At 49.0% G+C, this 24,264-nt stretch overlaps 1 protein-coding gene across 4 annotated transcripts; it reads left to right on the top strand.

Annotated features, from left to right (window-relative positions):
• Positions 1–338: 338 nt before the first annotated feature.
• Positions 339–23,949, top strand: fbxl22 (F-box and leucine-rich repeat protein 22). 4 transcript variants are annotated; one of them, XR_005040949.1, is made up of 3 exons: positions 349–905; positions 14,473–15,169; positions 23,523–23,949. XR_005040949.1 is itself a non-coding variant. In XM_036969202.1 (2 exons), the coding sequence occupies exons 1-2, from the start codon at positions 529–531 to the stop codon at positions 23,283–23,285; spliced, it is 735 nt and encodes a 244-aa protein (XP_036825097.1). In that variant the 5' UTR covers positions 339–528; the 3' UTR covers positions 23,286–23,949. The 4 variants fall into 4 exon arrangements, 1 of the variants encoding a protein (XP_036825097.1); XR_005040948.1 differs by having other exon boundaries at positions 14,473–15,216; XR_005040950.1 differs by lacking the exon at positions 23,523–23,949 and having other exon boundaries at positions 14,473–15,075; positions 15,123–15,690.
• The last annotated feature ends 315 nt before the right edge of the window (positions 23,950–24,264 follow it).

The raw sequence follows: 24,264 nt of genomic DNA, 5'->3' as shown, positions 1-24,264 counted from the left end.
AGAAACCCAGCCTAAAACCACAAACAGCAAGCAATGCAGATGTAGAAGCACAGTGGCTAGGAATTCTGGGAGATTCTGGGCCTCTACGCTAGTGTAAACATCTGTCCCTGTCCAGAGAGCCAGAACCTGTGGAGGAAACAGGTTGACAGATGGGAGAGAGGGGTTTGTGTGTGTGTGTCTGTCTCTCACAGAGGGAGTGTGTGTCTTAGCTCACACACTTCTCTCTCTGACAGCTCCACCAAACAGTTGGCCTCCACCTCCCAAAATAACCTCCATTCCACAGCCATATATGTCCAGCAGCAACTGTGTTACCCTCGAGCCCCCCACCCTGCTCCAAGCTCTCAGCCTGTGCTGAGAAGGCATCATATATCCAGGCAGGACAATACAGTCGATTTGCTGCTGCCTCATTGTAGCCTGGAGGCAGCTGGTCAGTGGTAAGCTTTGGGGACCCGAGGATCAGACGAGGCCTCTCTCTGTCCATCGGAGCCTGGTCAGCCAGTCTTTCTGTGTCTGTCTCACCGTGCAACCATGGACGCCAGCACCACCAAGCTCATCCAGCCCACTACGGACCTCACCATCACCCAGTTGAACCAGGAGTGTCTCCTCCACCTCCTCTCCTACCTGGATAAAGACAGTTGTAGGTCTTTCTCCCTGACCTGCCATCGGCTCAGAGAGGTCTACTTGGACCCCAGGCTGTGGTCACTGCTCTTGTTCCACTCCCCCTCTGAGCTGAGGAGAGAGAACTATGTGTTAGGATCGTCGCTGCGCTATCTGGCTGTCACCTGGCACAGCTCCAGGGTCAAGGTCTGTAACATAGAGGACTGGATGAAGAATCAGTTCCAGAAGGATCTCTGTAGTAAACATGAGAGTCTGGTCAGCAGCTTCCTAGAACGTGTCTGTACCATGTAAGTAAATATCTGTTTATATATGTTAACCTGTGTTTCTGTTAACCTGTGTTTTTGTTTATATGTGTTAACCTGTGTTTCTGTTTATATGTGTTAACCTGTGTTTCTGTTTATATATGTTAACCTGTGTTTCTGTTTATATGTGTTAACCTGTGTTTCTGTTTATATATGTTAACCTGTGTTTCTGTTTATATATGTTAACCTGTGTTTCTGTTTATATGTGTTAACCTGTGTTTCTGTTTATACGTGTTAACCTGTGTTTCTGTTTATATATGTTAACCTGTGTTTCTGTTTATATGTGTTAACCTGTGTTTCTGTTTATATACAGGGCATTCAGAAAGTATACAGACCCCTGGACTTTTTCCACATTTTGTTTCGTAACAGCCTTATTCTAAAATGGATTAAATAAAGATCCTCATCGATCTACTCACACAACCTCATAATGACAAAGCTAAAACAGGTTATTAGAAATGTTTATGAATTTATAAAAAAATAAAAAACATACTGTATTCAGACCCTTTGCTAGGAGACTCGAAATTGAGCTCAGATGCATACTGTTTCCATGGATCATCCTTGATGTTTCTACAACTTGATTTGAGTCCAACTGTTGTAAATTCAATTGATTGGACATGATTTGGAAAGGCACACACCTGTCTATATAAGGTCCCACAGTTGACAGTACATGTCAGAGCAAAAACCAAGCCATGAGGTGGAAGGAATTGTCCGTAGAGCTCCAAGACAGGATTGTGTCGAGGCACAGATCTGGGGAAGGGTACCAAACAATGTCTGCAGCATTGAAGGTCCTCAAGAACACACTGCCCTCCATCATTCTTAAATGGAAGAAGTTTGGAACCACCAAGACTCTTCCTAGAGCTGCCTGCCCTCCCAAACTGAGTAATCGGAGAAGGGCTTTAGTCAGGGAGGTGACCAAGAACCCGATGGTCCCTCTGACAGAGCTCCAGAGTTCCTCAGTGGAGATGGTTGTCCTTCTGAAGGTTCTCTCATCTCTGCAGCACTCCACCAATCAGGCCTTTATGGCAGATTGGCCAGACAGAAGCCACTCCTCAGTAAAAGGCACATGAAAGCCTGCTTGGAGTGTGCCAAAAGGCACCTAAAGACTCTCACACCATGAGAAACAAGATTGTCTGGTCTGATGAAACCAAGAGTAAACTCTGGCCTGAATTCCAACCGGCACGTCTGGAGGAAACCTGGCACCATCCGTACAGTGAAGCATGGTGGTGCCCAAAAAAGGTGTGTGTGTGTGTGTGTGTGTGTAAGTAAAGAAATAAAACAACAGTAAAAAGACATTTGAAAAAAGAGTAGCAAGGCTATATACAGACACCTGTTAGTCAGGCTTATTGAGGTAGTAGGTATCGTTAAAGTGACTGTGCATATACACAAACACAGAGTAGCAGAAGCGTAAAAAGAGGGGTTGGCGGGTGGTGGGACACAATGCTTTGCACACTCTTGGCATTCTCTCAACCAGCTTCATGAGATAGTCACCTGGATTGCATTTCAATTAACAGGTGTGTCTTAAGCTAATTTGTGGAATTTCTTTCCTTCTTCGCCGGGTCTTGCTTGTTAGTGCAGAATAACTGATGACTTTACTATCTCTGAAGAGTGCTCTGAAATTGGAGTAGATTGCTAGCCAGAGTGAATTTGCAAATACGAGAGATGCTAACTGGATAAGTCGTTCAGCATAGCTAGCTATCTAGCTAGCAAAGTGATCGTCTTTTATTGCTAGCTAACCAAATGGCACGTACATCTCTTGCTGTAGCCAATGAAAAACGATATGAGGACAGCCACCCACTCCTCCACTGACATGACGTCCTCCTAGCTGCTAGCAAGCTAACATTAGGCTCTGTGTTTTTAACTTGCTACATAAATAGATACGGTAGCATATTAGCCAAAGTTGGTTTTGTAGCATAAACTGGAAATGTGGTATTTTGGACTGATATTATCTGGAAAGTAGTTAAAACGCTGTCAGTTCCACTTTAAGGGTGGATGCATTAAGTCTCCAATATCTTATTTTTTGGGGTTGTTGTGCCGAGATCCAGATCTATCTACACTCGGACGTGGTCAGATATGACTGGGGCGTGGTCAGATATGACTGGGGCGTGGTCAGATATGACTGGGGCGTGGTCAGATATGACTGGGGCGTGGGTCAGATATGACTGGGGCGTGGTCAGATATGACTAGGGCGTGGTCAGATATGACTGGGGCGTGGTCAGATATGACTGGGGCGTGGTCAGATATGACTGGGGCGTGGTCAGATATGACTGGGGCGTGGGTCAGATATGACTGGGGCGTGGTCAGATATGACTGGGGCGTGGTCAGATATGATTGTGGCGTGGGTCAGATATGACTGGGGCGTGGTCAGATATGACTGGGGCGTGGTCAGATATGACTGGGGTGTGGTCAGATATGACTGGGGCGTGGGTCAGATATGACTGGGGCGTGGTCAGATATGACTGGGGCGTGGTCAGATATGACTGGAGCGTCGGTCAGATATGACTGGGGCGTGGTCAGATATGACTGGGGCGTGGTCAGATATGACTGGGGCGTGGTCAGATATGACTGGGGCGTGGTCAGATATGACTGGGGCGTGGTCAGATATGACTGGGGCGTGGGTCAGATATGACTGGGGCGTGGTCAGATATGACTGGGGCGTGGTCAGATATGACTGGGGTGTGGTCAGATATGACTGGGGCGTGGGTCAGATATGACTGGGGCGTGGTCAGATATGACTGGGGCGTGGTCAGATATGACTGGGGCGTGGGTCAGATATGACTGGGGCGTGGTCAGATATGACTGGGGTGTGGTCAGATATGACTGGGGCGTGGGTCAGATATGACTGGGGCGTGGTCAGATATGACTGGGGCGTGGTCAGATATGACTGGGGCGTGGGTCAGATATGACTGGGGCGTGGGTCAGATATGACTGGGGCGTGGTCAGATATGACTGGGGCGTGGGTCAGATATGACTGGAGCGTGGTCAGATATGACTGGGGCGTGGTCAGATATGACTGGGGCGTGGGTCAGATATGACTGGGGCGTGGTCAGATATGACTGGGGCGTGGGTCAGATATGACTGGGGCGTGGGTCAGATATGACTGGGGCGTGGTCAGATATGACTGGGGCGTGGTCAGATATGACTGGGGCGTGGTCAGATATGACTGGGGCGTGGTCAGATATGACTGGGGTGTGGTCAGATATGACTGGGGCGTGGTCAGATATGACTGGGGCGTGGTCAGATATGACTGGGGTGTGGTCAGATATGACTGGGGCGTGGTCAGATATGACTGGGGCGTTTTTGTTTATAAGGATGACACTGCCTCTTTTGTTTGAACTAAAAGAAGAAAATTAAGTTTAGCATGCTCTGTTGCAGATAAATGTATCTTGTAAAATTTGCAATTGAAACCTGTTCCTTTTTGAAGAATGTTAGAATTGTCTTCCACTTGACTATAGAAAGCCCTCTTGTTGATAGTAAAGTCGAATTAAAATGAAAACAGTTGAAATTATGGAATTTTCTGACTTTCAGCACCATGAGCTGTCCATTTCCGATGCAAATAGCCCGGGTAGCCATTTGATTAGATGTTCAGGAGTCTTGTGGCTTGGGGGTAGAAGCTGTTAAGAAGCCTTTTGTACCTAGACTTGGTGCTTGGTACCGCTTGCCGTGTGGTAACAGAGAGAACAGTCTATTACTAGGGTGGCTGGAGTCTTTGACACATTTTTGGGCCTTCCTCTGACACTGCCTGGTAGAGAGGTCCTGGATGGCAGGAAGCTTGGCCCCAGTGATGTACTGGGCCGTACGCATTACTTCGTTAATATTAGATTTCGTGCACCAGCTGTTTACAAATATACATAAACCGCCACCCCTTGTCTTACCGGAGGCAGCTTTTCTTTCCGGGGGCAGCGTAAACCCAGCCAGCTATCCATGTCATCGTTCAGCCACGACTCTGTGAAACATAAGATATTACAGTTTGTAATGTCCTGTTGGTAGAATATTCGTGATCATAGCTCCTCCATTTTGTTATCCAATGATTCGTTGGCTAATAAGACTGATGGTAGAGGCAGATTACCCACTTGCAGTCGGATCCTTACAAGGCACCCCGACCTACGACCCCGATATCTCTGTCTCTTCTTCATGCGAATCACAGGGATTTGGGCCTTGTCGGGTGTCTGAAGTAAATCCTTTGTTAAAAATCTTTGTCCAGCACAAGGTGAGTAATCGCTGTCCTGATATCCAGAAGCTCTTTTTGGTCATAAGAGACGGTGGCAGAAACATTATGTACATCCTACTGCTGCTGCCATCAGTTACTGTCTGTCTCTTTCACACACACTCTCTGAGAGAAACGCAGGGGCTCCCCCCAGGACACTTGTCAGCCTGTCTCCAGACCAGACTAGCAGGAACAGGTTGTAGGTATGTTGGAGGAGCAACAGCTGCTCTCTAGCTTCCTGACATCCCAGGTGAGCTGGTCTTGCTACAGTTACTGAGAGTCTGTCTGTGGGCTCTACGGGGCTCATTGTTTTAAGTGGTATTGTTTCTGTGTCCTGAAGGCTGTTGAGGTCACAGCTGTGAGATGACCGAGGGGAGTGTTGCCTGTAAGATAAATCCTCTTCAACCCCCTAGAGAAGCACGTCTGTTGAATGTGAGAAATCCTCTTCAACCCCCTAGAGAAGAACGTCAGATAAAAACACAATATAACAGAAAAAACACAGTGATCTCCCGAAGTATTGGGACAGTGACAATTTGTTTAGGCTCTGTACTCCATCACTTTGGATTTGAAAAGACTCAATGAATATGAGGTTCAAGTGCAGACTGTCATCCATATTGGGTATATATATAACTATATATAACATATATATATAACTGTTTAGAAACTAAAGCACCTTTTGTACACAGAATATAATGTAGAATAGAACACTAATACATTCATGTGGAAGCTACTGTGATTATGGATAATCCTGAATGAATCGTCAATAATGATGCATGAGGAAGAGCCTTATTCTAACCCCTTATTCTAACACAAATATTCTAACCCCTAAGACATGCTAACCTCTCACCATTACCAATAACAGGGAGTGGTTAGCATTTTATATCGTACCCCCAAGACATGCTAACCTCTCACCATTACAATAACAGGGGAGGTTAGCATTATATATCATACCTCCAAGACATGCTAACCTCTCACCATTACAATAACAGTGGAGGTTAGCATTTTATATCGTACCCCCAAGACATGCTAACCTCTCACCATTACAATAACAGGGGAGGTTAGCATTATATATCATACCTCCAAGACATAGTAACCTCTCACCATTACCAATAACAGGGGAGGTTAGCATTTTATATCGTACCCCCAAGACATGCTAACCTCTCACCATTACCAATAACAGGGGAGGTTAGCATTTTATATCGTACCCCCAAGACATGCTAACCTCTCACCATTACAATAACAGGGGAGGTTAGCATTTTATATCGTACCCCCAAGACATAGTAACCTCTCACCATTACAATAACAGGGGAGGTTAGCATTTTATATCATACCCCTAAGACATGCTAACCTCTCACCACAGACAGTTGCTTCTCAAATGGCACCCTATTCCCTATATAGTGCACTACATTTGACAAGGGCCCATTGAGCTCTGGTAAATAGTAATGTAGGGAATATTTGGGACACAGTCCATAGTTTCACCACTAGGAGGCAGTGTTGAAATGCCTAAAGGTGAATGGGAGGGTCACTGTTGACCTGTTTTGGACTTCAGTCTTATTGATAGGAGCAAAAATAGTTTTGGTTCTGAATTAAAAGGGCCAATTATTATAATTGTTTTGACTTTATACCGATTTTTATTTGAGGTGTTTTATACTTTTTGTGTGGTTGGGTTTTATACTGAGATTTAATGATTTGTTTTAATGTTTGTTTTATTAAACACTAACTGTGGATGACACAGTTGAGGTCCCTAACTGAATGTAAGCCTGTCTCTCTCAATGTTATATAAACTGATTGAGTCATTCACATGTAACGCCTCACGTTTCATTCCCAGAAAACAACATTGGACCAATTCCCTTTTGAACACATTAAGTTGCTCACTTTACTGGACTCTGTGGATATGGACTGTAGTGCAAAGTTTCCAACATGTTCTCTGTGAAGGGGAAAGGGGAGAGGTCGAGGGGGAGAGGGCAAGGGGAGGGGGGGGAGAGGGCAAGGGGAGGAGGGGAGAGGGCAAGGGGAGGAGGGGAGAGGGCAAGGGGAGGAGGGGAGAGGGAATGGGGAGGAGGGGGAGATGGCAAGGGGAGGAGGGGACAAGGGGAGGAGGGGAGAGGGAATGGGGAGGAGGGGGAGAGGGAATGGGGAGGAGGGGGAGAGGGAATGGGGAGGAGGGGGAGAGGGAATGGGGAGGAGGGGGAGAGGGCATGGGGAGGAGGGGGAGAGGGAATGGGGAGGAGGGGGAGAGGGAATGGGGAGGAGGGGAGAGGGCAAGTGGAGGAGGGGGAGAGGGCATGGGGAGGAGGGGAGAGGGAAAGGGGAGGAGGGGGAGAGGGCAAGGGGAGGAGGGGGAGAGGGTAAGGGGAGGAGGGGGAGAGGGCAAGGGGAGGAGGGGGAGAGGGCAAGGGGAGGAGGGGGAGAGGGCATGGGGAGGAGGGGAGAGGGCGAGGGGAGGAGGGGAGAGGGCAAGGGGAGGAGGGGAGGAGGGGAGGAGGGGGAGAGGGCATGGGGAGGAGGGGAGAGGGCAAGGGGAGGAGGGGGAGAGGGCAAGGGGAGGAGGGGAGAGGGCGAGGGGAGGAGGGGAGAGGGCAAGGGGAGGAGGGGAGGAGGGGAGAAGACAAGGGGAGGAGGGGGAGAGGGAATGGGGAGGAGGGGAAGGAGGGGGAGAGGGAAATAGTTTTTCCCCCTCATCATTCTATACACAATACCCCATAATGACAAAGCAAAAACAGGTTTTTAGAATAAATCAACTGAAATATCACATTTACATAAGTATTCAGACCCTTTACTCAGTACTTTGTTAAAGCGCTTTTGGCAGTGATGACAGCCTAGAGTTTTCTTTGGCATGACACTACAAGCTTGGCACACCTGTATTTGGGGAGTTTCTCCCATTCTTCTCTGCAGATCCTCTCAAGCTCTGTCAGGTTGGATGGGGAGCGTCGCTGCACAGCTATTTTCATCAGGGATCTCACTGTACTTTGCTCCGTTCAGCTTTCTCTTGATCCTGACTAGTCTCCCAGTCCCGGCCGCTGAAAAACATCTCCACAGCATGATGCTGCCACCACCATCCTTCACTGTAGGGATGGTGCCAGGTTTCCTTTAGATGTGACACTTGGCATTCAGGCCAATGAGTTTATTCTTGGTTTCATTAGATCAGAGAATATTTAGGTGCCTTTTGGCAAACTCCAAGCGGTCTGTCGTGTCCTTTTAGTGAGGAGTAGCTTCCGTCTGGCCACTCTACCTGATTTGGTGGAGTGCTCTCTTTCTCCCTCCAGGTCTTGTTAGTTTAGTACCAGCCTTAACCTGGTCTCTTTCTCCCTCCAGGTCTTGTTAGTTTAGTACCAGCCTTAACCTGGTCTCTTCCTCCCTCCAGGTCTGGTTAGTTAACCTGGTCTCTTCCTCCCTCCAGGTCTGGTTAGTGTAGTACCAGCCTTAACCTGGTCTCTTCCTCCCTCCAGGTCTTGTTAGTTTAGTACCAGCCTTAACCTGGTCTCTTCCTCCCTCCAGGTCTGGTTGGTTTAGTACCAGCCTTAACCTGGTCTCTTCCTCCCTCCAGGTCTTGTTAGTTTAGTACCAGCCTTAACCTGGTCTATTCCTCACTCCAGGTCTGGTTGGTTTAGTACCAGCCTTAACCTGGTCTCTTCCTCCCTCCAGGTCTTGTTAGTTTAGTACCAGCCTTAACCTGGTCTCTTCCTTCCTCCATGTCTGGTTAGTTAACCTGGTCTCTTCCTCCCTCCAGGTCTTGTTAGTGTAGTACCAGCCTTAACCTGGTCTCTTCCTCCCTCCAGGTCTGGTTGGTTTAGTACCAGCCTTAACCTGGTCTCTTCCTCCCTCCAGGTCTGGTTGGTTTAGTACCAGCCTTAACCTGGTCTCTTCCTTCCTCCATGTCTGGTTAGTTACTCTGGTCTCTTCCTCCCTCCAGGTCTGGTTAGTTTAGTACCAGCCTTAACCTGGTCTCTTCCTCCCTCCAGGTCTGGTTGGTTTAGTACAAGCCTTAACCTGGTCTCTTCCTTCCTCCATGTCTGGTTAGTTAACCTGGTCTCTTCCTCCCTCCAGGTCTTGTTAGTGTAGTACCAGCCTTAACCTGGTATCTTCCTCCCTCCAGGTCTTGTTAGTGTAGTACCAGCCTTAACCTGGTCTCTTCCTCCCTCCAGGTCTGGTTGGTTTAGTACCAGCCTTAACCTGGGCTCTTCCTCCCTCCAGGTCTTGTTAGTTTAGTACCAGCCTTAAACTGGTCTCTTGTCCTTCCTCCCTCCAGGTCTTGTTAGATTTGTACCAGCCTTAACCTGGTCTCTTCCTCCCTCCAGGTCTGGTTGGTTTAGTACCAGCCTTAACCTGGTCTCTTCCTCCCTCCAGGTCTTGTTAGTTTAGTACCAGCCTTAACCTGGTCTCTTCCTCCCTCCAGGTCTGGTTAGTTTAGTACCAGCCTTAACCTGGTCTCTTCCTCCCTCCAGGTCTGGTTAGTTTAGTACCAGCCTTAACCTGGTCTCTTCCTCCCTCCAGGTCTGGTTAGTTTAGTACCAGCCTTAACCTGGTCTCTTCCTCCCTCCAGGTCTGGTTAGTTTAGTAAAAGCCTTAACCTGGTCTCTTCCTTCCTCCATGTCTGGTTAGTTAACCTGGTCTCTTCCTCCCTCCAGGTCTTGTTAGTGTAGTACCAGCCTTAACCTGGTCTCTTCCTCCCTCTAGGTCTTGTTAGTGTAGTACCAGCCTTAACCTGGTCTCTTCCTCCCTCCAGGTCTTGTTAGTGTAGTACCAGCCTTAACCTGGTATCTTCCTCCCTCCAGGTCTTGTTAGTGTAGTACCAGCCTTAACCTGGTCTCTTCCTCCCTCCAGGTCTTGTTAGTGTAGTACCAGCCTTAACCTGGGCTCTTCCTCCCTCCAGGTCTTGTTAGTTTAGTACCAGCCTTAAACTGGTCTCTTGTCCTTCCTCCCTCCAGGTCTTGTTAGTTTAGTACCAGCCTTAACCTGGTCTCTTCCTCCCTCCAGGTCTGGTTGGTTTAGTACCAGCCTTAACCTGGTCTCTTCTTCCCTCCAGGTCTTGTTAGTGTAGTACCAGCCTTAACCTGGTCTCTTCCTCCCTCCAGGTCTGGTTAGTTTGGTACCAGCCTTAACCTGGTCTCTTCCTCCCTCCAGGTCTGGTTAGTTTAGTACCAGCCTTAACCTGGTCTCTTCCTCCCTCCAGGTCTGGTTAGTTAACCTGGTCTCTTCCTCCCTCCAGGTCTGGTTAGTTTAGTACCAGCCTTAACCTGGTATCTTGTCCTTCCTCCCTCCAGGTCTGGTTGGTTTAGTACCAGCCTTAACCTGGGCTCTTCCTCCCTCCAGGTCTTGTTAGTTTAGTACCAGCCTTAAACTGGTCTCTTGTCCTTCCTCCCTCCAGGTCTTGTTAGATTTGTACCAGCCTTAACCTGGTCTCTTCCTCCCTCCAGGTCTGGTTAGTTTAGTACCAGCCTTAAACTGGTCTCTTGTCCTTCCTCCCTCCAGGTCTTGTTAGATTTGTACCAGCCTTAACCTGGTCTCTTCCTCCCTCCAGGTCTGGTTGGTTTAGTACCAGCCTTAACGTGGTCTCTTCCTCCCTCCAGGTCTTGTTAGTGTAGTACCAGCCTTAACCTGGTCTCTTCCTCCCTCCAGGTCTGGTTGGTTTAGTACCAGCCTTAACCTGGTCTCTTCCTCCCTCCAGGTCTGGTTGGTTTAGTACCAGCCTTAACCTGGTCTCTTCCTTCCTCCATGTCTGGTTAGTTACTCTGGTCTCTTCCTCCCTCCAGGTCTGGTTAGTTTAGTACCAGCCTTAACCTGGTCTCTTCCTCCCTCCAGGTCTGGTTGGTTTAGTACAAGCCTTAACCTGGTCTCTTCCTTCCTCCATGTCTGGTTAGTTAACCTGGTCTCTTCCTCCCTCCAGGTCTTGTTAGTGTAGTACCAGCCTTAACCTGGTATCTTCCTCCCTCCAGGTCTTGTTAGTGTAGTACCAGCCTTAACCTGGTCTCTTCCTCCCTCCAGGTCTGGTTGGTTTAGTACCAGCCTTAACCTGGGCTCTTCCTCCCTCCAGGTCTTGTTAGTTTAGTACCAGCCTTAAACTGGTCTCTTGTCCTTCCTCCCTCCAGGTCTTGTTAGATTTGTACCAGCCTTAACCTGGTCTCTTCCTCCCTCCAGGTCTGGTTGGTTTAGTACCAGCCTTAACCTGGTCTCTTCCTCCCTCCAGGTCTTGTTAGTTTAGTACCAGCCTTAACCTGGTCTCTTCCTCCCTCCAGGTCTGGTTAGTTTAGTACCAGCCTTAACCTGGTCTCTTCCTCCCTCCAGGTCTGGTTAGTTTAGTACCAGCCTTAACCTGGTCTCTTCCTCCCTCCAGGTCTGGTTAGTTTAGTACCAGCCTTAACCTGGTCTCTTCCTCCCTCCAGGTCTGGTTAGTTTAGTAAAAGCCTTAACCTGGTCTCTTCCTTCCTCCATGTCTGGTTAGTTAACCTGGTCTCTTCCTCCCTCCAGGTCTTGTTAGTGTAGTACCAGCCTTAACCTGGTCTCTTCCTCCCTCTAGGTCTTGTTAGTGTAGTACCAGCCTTAACCTGGTCTCTTCCTCCCTCCAGGTCTTGTTAGTGTAGTACCAGCCTTAACCTGGTATCTTCCTCCCTCCAGGTCTTGTTAGTGTAGTACCAGCCTTAACCTGGTCTCTTCCTCCCTCCAGGTCTTGTTAGTGTAGTACCAGCCTTAACCTGGGCTCTTCCTCCCTCCAGGTCTTGTTAGTTTAGTACCAGCCTTAAACTGGTCTCTTGTCCTTCCTCCCTCCAGGTCTTGTTAGATTTGTACCAGCCTTAACCTGGTCTCTTTCCTCCCTCCAGGTCTGGTTAGTTTAGTACCAGCCTTAACCTGGTCTCTTCCTCCCTCCAGGTCTGGTTGGTTTAGTACCAGCCTTAACCTGGTCTCTTCTTCCCTCCAGGTCTTGTTAGTGTAGTACCAGCCTTAACCTGGTCTCTTCCTCCCTCCAGGTCTGGTTAGTTTGGTACCAGCCTTAACCTGGTCTCTTCCTCCCTCCAGGTCTGGTTAGTTTAGTACCAGCCTTAACCTGGTCTCTTCCTCCCTCCAGGTCTGGTTAGTTAACCTGGTCTCTTCCTCCCTCCAGGTCTGGTTAGTTTAGTACCAGCCTTAACCTGGTATCTTGTCCTTCCTCCCTCCAGGTCTGGTTGGTTTAGTACCAGCCTTAACCTGGGCTCTTCCTCCCTCCAGGTCTTGTTAGTTTAGTACCAGCCTTAAACTGGTCTCTTGTCCTTCCTCCCTCCAGGTCTTGTTAGATTTGTACCAGCCTTAACCTGGTCTCTTCCTCCCTCCAGGTCTGGTTAGTTTAGTACCAGCCTTAAACTGGTCTCTTGTCCTTCCTCCCTCCAGGTCTTGTTAGATTTGTACCAGCCTTAACCTGGTCTCTTCCTCCCTCCAGGTCTTGTTAGTGTAGTACCAGCCTTAACCTGGTATCTTCCTCCCTCCAGGTCTTGTTAGTGTAGTACCAGCCTTAACCTGGTCTCTTCCTCCCTCCAGGTCTGGTTGGTTTAGTACCAGCCTTAACCTGGGCTCTTCCTCCCTCCAGGTCTTGTTAGTTTAGTACCAGCCTTAAACTGGTCTCTTGTCCTTCCTCCCTCCAGGTCTTGTTAGATTTGTACCAGCCTTAACCTGGTCTCTTCCTCCCTCCAGGTCTGGTTGGTTTAGTACCAGCCTTAACCTGGTCTCTTCCTCCCTCCAGGTCTTGTTAGTTTAGTACCAGCCTTAACCTGGTCTCTTCCTCCCTCCAGGTCTGGTTAGTTTAGTACCAGCCTTAACCTGGTCTCTTCCTCCCTCCAGGTCTGGTTAGTTTAGTACCAGCCTTAACCTGGTCTCTTCCTCCCTCCAGGTCTGGTTAGTTTAGTACCAGCCTTAACCTGGTCTCTTCCTCCCTCCAGGTCTGGTTAGTTTAGTAAAAGCCTTAACCTGGTCTCTTCCTTCCTCCATGTCTGGTTAGTTAACCTGGTCTCTTCCTCCCTCCAGGTCTTGTTAGTGTAGTACCAGCCTTAACCTGGTCTCTTCCTCCCTCTAGGTCTTGTTAGTGTAGTACCAGCCTTAACCTGGTCTCTTCCTCCCTCCAGGTCTTGTTAGTGTAGTACCAGCCTTAACCTGGTATCTTCCTCCCTCCAGGTCTTGTTAGTGTAGTACCAGCCTTAACCTGGTCTCTTCCTCCCTCCAGGTCTTGTTAGTGTAGTACCAGCCTTAACCTGGGCTCTTCCTCCCTCCAGGTCTTGTTAGTTTAGTACCAGCCTTAAACTGGTCTCTTGTCCTTCCTCCCTCCAGGTCTTGTTAGATTTGTACCAGCCTTAACCTGGTCTCTTCCTCCCTCCAGGTCTGGTTAGTTTAGTACCAGCCTTAACCTGGTCTCTTCCTCCCTCCAGGTCTGGTTGGTTTAGTACCAGCCTTAACCTGGTCTCTTCTTCCCTCCAGGTCTTGTTAGTGTAGTACCAGCCTTAACCTGGTCTCTTCCTCCCTCCAGGTCTGGTTAGTTTGGTACCAGCCTTAACCTGGTCTCTTCCTCCCTCCAGGTCTGGTTAGTTTAGTACCAGCCTTAACCTGGTCTCTTCCTCCCTCCAGGTCTGGTTAGTTAACCTGGTCTCTTCCTCCCTCCAGGTCTGGTTAGTTTAGTACCAGCCTTAACCTGGTATCTTGTCCTTCCTCCCTCCAGGTCTGGTTGGTTTAGTACCAGCCTTAACCTGGGCTCTTCCTCCCTCCAGGTCTTGTTAGTTTAGTACCAGCCTTAAACTGGTCTCTTGTCCTTCCTCCCTCCAGGTCTTGTTAGATTTGTACCAGCCTTAACCTGGTCTCTTCCTCCCTCCAGGTCTGGTTAGTTTAGTACCAGCCTTAAACTGGTCTCTTGTCCTTCCTCCCTCCAGGTCTTGTTAGATTTGTACCAGCCTTAACCTGGTCTCTTCCTCCCTCCAGGTCTGGTTGGTTTAGTACCAGCCTTAACCTGGTCTCTTCCTCCCTCCAGGTCTTGTTAGTTTAGTACCAGCCTTAACCTGGTCTCTTCCTCCCTCCAGGTCTGGTTAGTTTAGTACCAGCCTTAACCTGGTCTCTTCCTCCCTCCAGGTCTGGTTAGTTTAGTACCAGCCTTAACCTGGTCTCTTCCTCCCTCCAGGTCTGGTTAGTTAACCTGGTCTCTTCCTCCCTCCAGGTCTGGTTAGTTTAGTACCAGCCTTAACCTGGTCTCTTCCTCCCTCCAGGTCTTTGACTGTTACTGTAGATGTGGTTGTTTCACCTAGCTATCTTAAGATGAATTCATTAACTAAGTCTCTCTTTAAGAACGCCTGCTAAATTACTACAACGTCAAATATACATGATTCTTCCTTTCTCCAGGTGTCCTAACCTGCTGTCCCTGACCCTGTCTGGCTGCGGGCATATCTCAGACCAGGAAGTGATCTGTGTTCTGCAGAGCTGCAGCCGCCTCCGCTCCCTCCATCTGGAGAACTGTGTCCGGGTCACAGACCTGACCCTGCAGGCCCTGGTGCTCCACGGGGCCGGCCTCCACCAGGTCACAGTGGACTTTTGCCGTAACATTACTCGGGCAGGGCTGCAGATGATCCGGGAAAGACGGCCGGACATTAGGCTGACCGCTGAGAGGAGCGCAGGGATGATACCTGATAGTAAACCTGACAAGAGGAAGCAGCTACCACTCGGACGGAGACTTATGCAGAAGTTCTCCTAATGTTCTCCTGATGACATCACTACAGTTCTCCTGATGAGGCTACAGCTGTGTCTCTATGGGCCCTGGTTAAAAGGAGTGCACTACATGGGGAATAGGGAGCTATTTTGGAATAGAGTGCCATTTGGGAGACAAACCTACTGCTGAAGAAGGTCCTGCAGTTGTCATGATGAGAGGCCATGGTTGTGTCCCAAATGGTACCTTATTCCTTATATAGTGCACTGCTTTAGACCAGAACCCAATATGGACTGCTGAAGGTTCTTCAGTTCTCCTGAGGACCAGAACCCAATATGGACTGCTGGAGGTTCTTCAGTTCTCCTGATGACCAGAACCCAATATGGACTGCTGAAGGTTCTTCAGTTATCCTAATGACCAGAACCCAATATGGACTGCTGAAGGTTCTTCAGTTATCCTAATGACCAGAACCCATTATGGACTGCTGAAGGTTATTCAGTTCTCCTGAGGACCATAGACTTAACCACAGACATCTTCTTCTCAAATAGCACCCTATTCCCTATATAGTGCACTACATTTAACAAGGGCCCATTGAGCTCTGGTAAATAGTAATGTAGGGAATATTTGGGACACAGTCCATAGTTTCACCACTAGGAGGCAGTGTTGAAATGCCTAAAGGTGAATGGGAGGGTCACTGTTGACCTGTTTTGGACTTCAGTCTTATTGATATGAGCAAAAATAGTTTCGGTTCTGAATTAAAAGGGCCAATTATTATAATTGTTTTGACTTTATACCGATTTTTATTTGAGGTGTTTTATACTTTTTGTGTGGTTGGGTTTTATACTGAGATTTAATGATTTGTTTTAATGTTTGTTTTATTAAACACTAACTGTGGATGACACAGTTGAGGTCCCTAACTGAATGTAAGCCTGTCTCTCTCAATGTTATATAAACTGTCATTCACATGTAACGCCTCACGTTTCATTCCCAGAAAACAACAGTGCAGTGCAGGCTATGTTGGACCAATTCCCTTTTGAACACATTAAGTTAGTCACTTTACTGGACTCTGTGGATATGGACTGTAGTGCAGAGTTTCCAACATGTTCTCTGTGAAGGGGAAAGGGGAGAGGTCGAGGGGGAGAGGGCAAGGGGAGGAGGGGGAGAGGGCAAGAGGAGGAGGGGAGAGGGCAAGGGGAGGAGGGGGAGAGGGCAAGGGGGAGAGGGCAAGGGGAAGAGGGGAGAGGGAATGGGGAGGAGGGGGAGAGGGCAAGGGGAGGAGGGGAGAGGGAATGGGGAGGAGGGGGAGAGGGCAAGGGGAGGAGGGGAGAGGGAATGGGGAGGAGGGGGAGAGGGAATGGGGAGGAGGGGGAGAGGGAATGGGGAGGAGGGGAGAGGGAATGGGGAGGAGGGGGAGAGGGAATGGGGAAGAGGGGGAGAGGGAATGGGGAGGAGGGGAGAGGGCATGGGGAGGAGGGGGAGAGGGCAAGGGGAGGAGGGGAGAGGGAATGGGGAGGAGGGGGAGAGGGAATGGGGAGGAGGGGGAGAGGGCAAGGGGAGGAGGGAATGGGGAGGAGGGGGAGAGGGAATGGGGAGGAGGGGGAGAGGGAATGGGGAGGAGGGGGAGAGGGAATGGGGAGGAGGGGGAGAGGGCAAGGGGAGGAGGGGAAGAGGGAATGGGGAGGAGGGGAGAGGGCAAGGGGAGGAGGGGGAGAGGGCATGGGGAGGAGGGGAGAGGGCAAGGGGAGGAGGGGAAGAGGGAATGGGGAGGAGGGGAGAGCGCAAGGGGAGTAGGGGGAGAGGGCATGGGGAGGAGGGGGAGAGGGAAAGGGGAAGAGGGGGAGAGGGCAAGGGGAGGAGGGGAGAGGGAATGGGGAGGAGGGGGAGAGGGCAAGGGGAGGAGGGGAGAGGGAATGGGGAGGAGGGGGAGAGGGAATGGGGAGGAGGGGGAGAGGGCAAGGGGAGGAGGGAATGGGGAGGAGGGGGAGAGGGAATGGGGAGGAGGGGGAGAGGGAATGGGGAGGAGGGGGAGAGGGAATGGGGAGGAGGGGGAGAGGGAATGGGGAGGAGGGGGAGAGGGAATGGGGAAGAGGGGGAGAGGGAATGGGGAGGAGGGGAGAGGGCATGGGGAGGAGGGGGAGAGGGCATGGGGAGGAAGGGGAGAGGGCAAGGGGAGGAGGGGAAGAGGGAATGGGGAGGAGGGGAGAGGGCAAGGGGAGGAGGGGGAGAGGGCATGGGGAGGAGGGGAGAGGGCAAGGGGAGGAGGGGAAGAGGGAATGGGGAGGAGGGGAGAGGGCAAGGGGAGGAGGGGGAGAGGGCATGGGGAGGAGGGGAGAGGGCAAGGGGAGGAGGGGGAGAGGGCATGGGTAGGAAGGGGAGAGGGCAAGGGGAGGAGGGGGAGAGGGCAAGGGGAGGAGGGGGAGAGGGCAAGGGGAGGAGGGGAGAGGGCAAGGGGAGGAGGGGAGAGGGCAAGGGGAGGAAAATGGGGAGAGGGCAATGGGAGGAGGGGGAGAGGGCAAGGGGAGGAGGGGGAAAGGGCAAGGGGAGGAGGGGAGAAGACAAGGGGAGGAGGGGGAGAGGGAATGGGGAGGAGGGAAGAAGACAAGGGGAGGAGGGGGAGAGGGAATGGGGAGGAGGGGAAGGAGGGGGAGAGGGAAATAGTTTTTCCCCCTCATCATTCTATACACAATACCCCATAATGACAAAGCAAAAACAGGTTTTTAGAATAAATCAACTGAAATATCACATTTACATAAGTATTCAGACCCTTTACTCAGTACTTTGTTAAAGCGCTTTTGGCAGTGATGACAGCCTAGAGTTTTCTTTGGCATGACACTACAAGCTTGGCACACCTGTATTTGGGGAGTTTCTCCCATTCTTCTCTGCAGATCCTCTCAAGCTCTGTCAGGTTGGATGGGGAGCGTCGCTGCACAGCTATTTTCATCAGGGATCTCACTGTACTTTGCTCCGTTCAGCTTTCTCTTGATCCTGACTAGTCTCCCAGTCCCGGCCGCTGAAAAACATCTCCACAGCATGATGCTGCCACCACCATCCTTCACTGTAGGGATGGTGCCAGGTTTCCTTTAGATGTGACACTTGGCATTCAGGCCAATGAGTTTATTCTTGGTTTCATTAGATCAGAGAATATTTAGGTGCCTTTTGGCACCTAAAGCGGTCTGTCGTGTCCTTTTAGTGAGGAGTAGCTTCCGTCTGGCCACTCTACCTCATTTGGTGGAGTGCTGCAGAGATGTATGTCCTTCTGGAAGGCTCTCCCTTCTCCACAGAGGAACTCTGGAGCTCTGTCATAGTGAATAAGGTATTTCTGTTTTATATTTCTAGTACATTTTGTAAAAAAAAATGCACTTTGTCATTATAAGGTATTGTGATGTCATTATGGGCGATTGTGATGTCTGGCAGTCTCTATGGGGGTGCCACAGGGTTCAATTCTTGGACCGACTCTCTTCTCTGTATACATCAATGAGGTCGCTCTTGCTGCTGGTGAGTCTCTGATCCACCTCTATGCAGACGACACCATTCTGCATACTTCTGGCCCTTCTTTGGATACTGTGTTAACAACCCTCCAGGCAAGCTTCAATGCCATACAACTCTCCTTCCGTGGCCTCCAATTGCTCTTAAATACAAGTAAAACTAAATGCATGCTCTTCAACCGATCGCTACCTGTACCTACCCGCCTGTCCAACATTACTACTCTGGACGGCTCCGACTTAGAATACGTGGACAACTACAAATACTTAGGTGTCTGGTTAGACTGTAAACTCTCCTTCCAGACCCATATCAAACATCTCCAATCCAAAGTTAAATCTAGAATTGGCTTCCTATTTCGCAACAAAGCATCCTTCACTCATGCTGCCAAACATACCCTTGTAAAACTGACCATCCTACCAATCCTCGACTTTGGCGATGTCATTTACAAAATAGCCTCCAATACCCTACTCAACAAATTGGATGCAGTCTATCACAGTGCAATCTGTTTTGTCACCAAAGCCCCATATACTACCCACCATTGCGACCTGTACGCTCTCGTTGGCTGGCACTCGCTTCATACTCGTCGCCAAACCCACTGGCTCCATGTCATCTACAAGACCCTGCTAGGTAAAGTCCCCCCTTATCTCAGCTCGCTGGTCACCATTGCATCTCCCACCTGTAGCACACGCTCCAGCAGGTATATCTCTCTAGTCACCCCCAAAACCAATTCTTTCTTTGGCCGCCTCTCCTTCCAGTTCTCTGCTGCCAATGACTGGAACGAACTACAAAAATCTCTGAAACTGGAAACACTTATCTCCCTCACTAGCTTTAAGCACCAGCTGTCAGAGCAGCTCACAGATTACTGCACCTGTACATAGCCCACCTATAATTTAGCCCAAACAACTTCCCTACTGTATTTTATTTATTTATTTATTTTGCTCCTTTGCACCCCATAATTTTTATTTCTACTTTGCACTTTCTCCCATTGCAAATCTACCATTCCAGTGTTTTACTTGCTATATTGTATCTACTTTGCCACCATGGCCTTTTTGCCTTTACCTCCCTTATCTCACCTCATTTGCTCACATTGTATATAGACTTGTTTATACTGTATTATTGACTGTATGTTTGTTTTACTCCATGTGTAACTCTGTGTCGTTGTATGTGTCGAACTGCTTTGCTTTATCTTGGCCAGGTCACAATTGTAAATGAGAACTTGTTCTCAACTTGCCTACCTGGTTAAATAAAGGTGAAATAAAATAAAATAAAATACAATTATGGGAGGTTGTGATGTCATTATGGGGGGTTTAGATTGATGAGGAAAAACATTGATTTAATCCCTTTTAGAATAAGGCTGTAACGTAACAAAATGTGAAAGTCAAGGGGTCTGAATACTTTCTGAAGGCACTCTGTATGTATAGGTTGTTCAGTGTAATATTAATACAATGTATTTACATAGTGCTTTTCAAGGACCCAGCATCGCTTAACAGCCTTAAGAGTCTATTGACACACCCTTGTATAGGCATCCGCCTATATAGGCCTTCTGTGCCTTCTGTGCTACAGTGGTGTTTGTCTTTTCACAAAAAAATGTCTGTAGCGTCCGAATGGTTTGGCTGTTTTGCTCTACGACCCCCACAACCCCAATGGGACTCCTCCTCTGAAGTCGATAATTCTAATGCTGCAACCTCTGTCTGAAACAAACTGATATGACCCCACTGTGGAATGGGGAGGCTCTCACAAACACGATGGTGTTCTCCATGTTCCTCTACGACCCCCACAAGTGTCACGGGACTCTGAAGGTGACCCGTACAAATGTAGGAAGTAGTGTCACGGGACTCTGAAGGTGACCCGTACAAATGTAGGAAGTAGTGTCACGGGACTTTGAAGGTGACCCGTACAAATGTAGGAAGTAGTGTCACGGGACTCTGAAGGTGACCCGTACAAATGTAGGAAGTAGTGTCTACAAATGTAGGAAGTAGTGTCACGGGACTCTGAAGGTGACCCGTACAAATGTAGGAAGTAGTGTCACAGGACTCTGAAGGTGACCCGTACAAATGTAGGAAGTAGTTTTGTGTCATCAAAAAAAGGGTTAAAAAATGTGCAAAAAAATATGGATATTTCCTCAGCTTTATTATATGTTTTAGACACAGGAGAGACACTTTTTTGCCATTAATATGAATGTGTTATTCAATGCGTTTCTATTGGCTATAGTAGTATGACCATCTTAACATATTATTTTATCTTAGTACCAGCCTTAACCTGGTATCTTGTCCTTCCTCCCTCCAGGTCTGGTTAGTTTAGTATTAGCCTTAACCTGGTCTCTTCCTCCCTCCAGGTCTGGTTAGTTTAGTACCAGCCTTAACCTGGTATCTTGTCCTTCCTCCCTCCAGGTCTTGTTAGTTTAGTACCAGCCTTAACCTTGTGTCTTCCTCCCTCCAGGTCTTGTTAGTTTAGTACCAGCCTTAACCTGGTCTCTTCCTCCCTCCAGGTCTTGTTAGTTTAGTACCAGCCTTAACCTGGTCTCTTTCTCCCTCCAGGTCTTGTTAGTTTAGTACCAGCCTTAACCTGGTCTCTTCCTCCCTCCAGGTCTGGTTAGTTAACCTGGTCTCTTCCTCCCTCCAGGTCTGGTTAGTGTAGTACCAGCCTTAACCTGGTCTCTTCCTCCCTCCAGGTCTTGTTAGTTTAGTACCAGCCTTAACCTGGTCTCTTTCTCCCTCCAGGTCTTGTTAGTTTAGTACCAGCCTTAACCTGGTCTCTTCCTCCCTCCAGGTCTGGTTAGTTAACCTGGTCTCTTCCTCCCTCCAGGTCTGGTTAGTGTAGTACCAGCCTTAACCTGGTCTCTTCCTCCCTCCAGGTCTTGTTAGTGTAGTACCAGCCTTAACCTGGTCTCTTCCTCCCTCCAGGTCTTGTTAGTTTAGTACCAGCCTTAACCTGGTCTCTTCCTCCCTCCAGGTCTGGTTGGTTTAGTACCAGCCTTAACCTGGTCTCTTCCTCCCTCCAGGTCTTGTTAGTTTAGTACCAGCCTTAACCTGGTCTCTTCCTCCCTCCAGGTCTTGTTAGTTTAGTACCAGCCTTAACCTGGTCTCTTCCTTCTTCCATGTTTGGTTAGTTAACTTGGTCTCTTCCTCCCTCCAGGTCTTGTTAGTGTAGTACCAGCCTTAACCTGGTCTCTTCCTCCCTCCAGGTCTGGTTGGTTTAGTACCAGCCTTAACCTGGTCTCTTCCTCCCTCCAGGTCTGGTTGGTTTAGTACCAGCCTTAACCTGGTCTCTTCCTTCCTCCATGTCTGGTTAGTTAACCTGGTCTCTTCCTCCCTCCAGGTCTTGTTAGTGTAGTACCAGCCTTAACCTGGTCTCTTCCTCCCTCCAGGTCTTGTTAGTGTAGTACCAGCCTTAACCTGGTCTCTTCCTCCCTCCAGGTCTGGTTGGTTTAGTACCAGCCTTAACCTGTTCTCTTCCTCCCTCCAGGTCTGGTTAGTTTAGTACCAGCCTTAACCTGGTCTCTTCCTCCCTCCAGGTCTGGTTGGTTTAGTACCAGCCTTAACCTGGTCTCTTCCTCCCTCCAGGTCTGGTTAGTTTAGTACCAGCCTTAACCTGGTCTCTTGTCCTTCCTCCCTCCAGGTCTTGTTGGTTTAGTACCAGCCTTAACCTGGTCTCTTCCTCCCTCCAGGTCTTTTTAGTTTAGTACAAGCCTTAACCTGGTCTCTTCCTTCCTCCATGTCTGGTTAGTTAACCTGGTCTCTTCCTCCCTCCAGGTCTTGTTAGTGTAGTACCAGCCTTAACCTGGTCTCTTCCCCCCCCCCCCCCCTAGGTCTTGTTAGTGTAGTACCAGCCTTAACCTGGTCTCTTCCTCCCTCCAGGTCTTGTTAGTGTAGTACCAGCCTTAACCTGGTATCTTCCTCCCTCCAGGTCTTGTTAGTGTAGTACCAGCCTTAACCTGGTCTCTTCCTCCCTCCAGGTCTGGTTGGTTTAGTACCAGCCTTAACCTGGGCTCTTCCTCCCTCCAGGCCTTGTTAGTTTAGTACCAGCCTTAAACTGGTCTCTTGTCCTTCCTCCCTCCAGGTCTTGTTAGATTTGTACCAGCCTTAACCTGGTCTCTTCGTCCCTCCAGGTCTGGTTAGTTTAGTACCAGCCTTAACCTGGTCTCTTCCTCCCTCCAGGTCTGGTTGGTTTAGTACCAGCCTTAACCTGGTCTCTTCCTCCCTCCAGGTCTTGTTAGTGTAGTACCAGCCTTAACCTGGTCTCTTCCTCCCTCCAGGTCTGGTTAGTTTAGTACCAGCCTTAACCTGGTCTCTTCCTCCCTCCAGGTCTGGTTAGTTTAGTACCAGCCTTAACCTGGTCTCTTCCTCCCTCCAGGTCTGGTTAGTTAACCTGGTCTCTTCCTCCCTCCAGGTCTGGTTAGTTTAGTACCAGCCTTAACCTGGTCTCTTCCTCCCTCCAGGTCTTTGACTGTTACTGTAGATCATGTTATGTATGCTTTATTTACCACACTATTTACCTACTAGCACTAACTTTTCTGATACCGTCTTTATTGAGGAAAACATTACTACGTACTGTGATTATGTGGTTGTTTCACCTAGCTATCTTAAGATGAATTCATTAACTAAGTCTCTCTTTAAGAACGCCTGCTAAATTACTACAATGTCAAATATACATGATTCTTCCTTTCTCCAGGTGTCCTAACCTGCTGTCCCTGACCCTGTCTGGCTGCGGGCATATCTCAGACCAGGAAGTGATCTGTGTTCTGCAGAGCTGCAGCCGCCTCCGCTCCCTCCATCTGGAGAACTGTGTCCGGGTCACAGACCTGACCCTGCAGGCCCTGGTGCTCCACGGGGCCGGCCTCCACCAGGTCACAGTGGACTTCTGCCGTAATGTTACCCAGGCAGGGCTGGAGATGATCCGGGAAAGACGGCCGGACATTAGGCTGACCGCTGAGAGGAGCGCAGGGATGATACCTGATAGTAAACCGGACAAGAGGACGCAGCTACCACTCAGACGGAGACTTATGCAGAAGGTCCTAATGTTCTCCTGAGGACATCACTACAGTTCCCCTGATGAGGCTGTGTCTCTATGGGCCCTGGTTAAAAAGAGTGCACTACATGGGGAATAGGGAGCTATTTAGGAATAGAGTGCCATTTGGGAGACAAACCTACTGCTGAAGAAGGTCCTGCAGTTGTCATGATGAGAGGCCATGGTTGTGTCCCAAATGGTACCTTATTCCTTATATAGTGCACTGCTTTAGACCAGAACCCAATATGGACTGCTGAAGGTTCTTCAGTTCTCCTGATGACCATAGACTTAACCACAGACATCTTCTTCTCAAATAGCACCCTATTCCCTATATAGTGCACTACATTTGACAAGGGCCCATTGAGCTCTGGTAAATAGTAATGTAGGGAATATTTGGGACACAGTCCATAATTTCACCACTAGGAGGCAGTGTTGAAATGCCTTAAGGTGAATGGGAGGGTCACTGTTGACCTGTTTTGGACTTCAGTCTTATTGATAGGAGCAAAAATAGTTTTGGTTCTGAATTAAAAGGGCCAATTATTATAATTGTTTTGACTTTATACCGATTTTTATTTGAGGTGTTTTATACTTTTTGTGTGGTTGGGTTTTATACTGAGATTTAATGATTTGTTTTAATGTTTGTTTTATTAAACACTAACTGTGGATGACACAGTTGAGGTCCCTAACTGAATGTAAGCCTGTCTCTCTCAATGTTATATAAACTGATTGAGTCATTCACATGTAACGCCTCACGTTTCATTCCCAGAAAACAACAGTGCAGTGCAGGCTATGTTGGACCAATTCCCTTTTGAACACATTAAGTTGCTCACTTTACTGGACTCTGTGGATATGGACTGTAGTGCAGAGTTTCCAACATGTTCTCTGTGAGGGGGAAAGGGGAGAGGTCGAGGGGGAGAGGGCAAGGGGAGGAGGGGGAGAGGGCAAGGGGAGGAGGGGAGAGGGAATGGGGAGGAGGGGGAGAGGGCAAGGGGAGGAGGGGA

The sequence above is a fragment of the Oncorhynchus mykiss genome, chromosome 30, assembly GCF_013265735.2.
Source record: "Oncorhynchus mykiss isolate Arlee chromosome 30, USDA_OmykA_1.1, whole genome shotgun sequence".
Classification (NCBI taxonomy): Eukaryota; Metazoa; Chordata; class Actinopteri; order Salmoniformes; family Salmonidae; genus Oncorhynchus; species Oncorhynchus mykiss.
Note: the sequence above shows the minus strand (reverse complement) of the source record. Positions and strands in the feature narration are given on the sequence as shown.

Coding starts and splice junctions, on each gene's coding strand:
- fbxl22 (XM_036969202.1), top strand. CDS start 529: ATGGACGCCAGCACCACCAAGCTCATCCAGCCCACTACGGACCTCACC. Junction 906..22,927: donor CTAGAACGTGTCTGTACCAT/GTAAGTAAATAT, acceptor TCCTTTCTCCAG/GTGTCCTAACCTGCTGTCCC.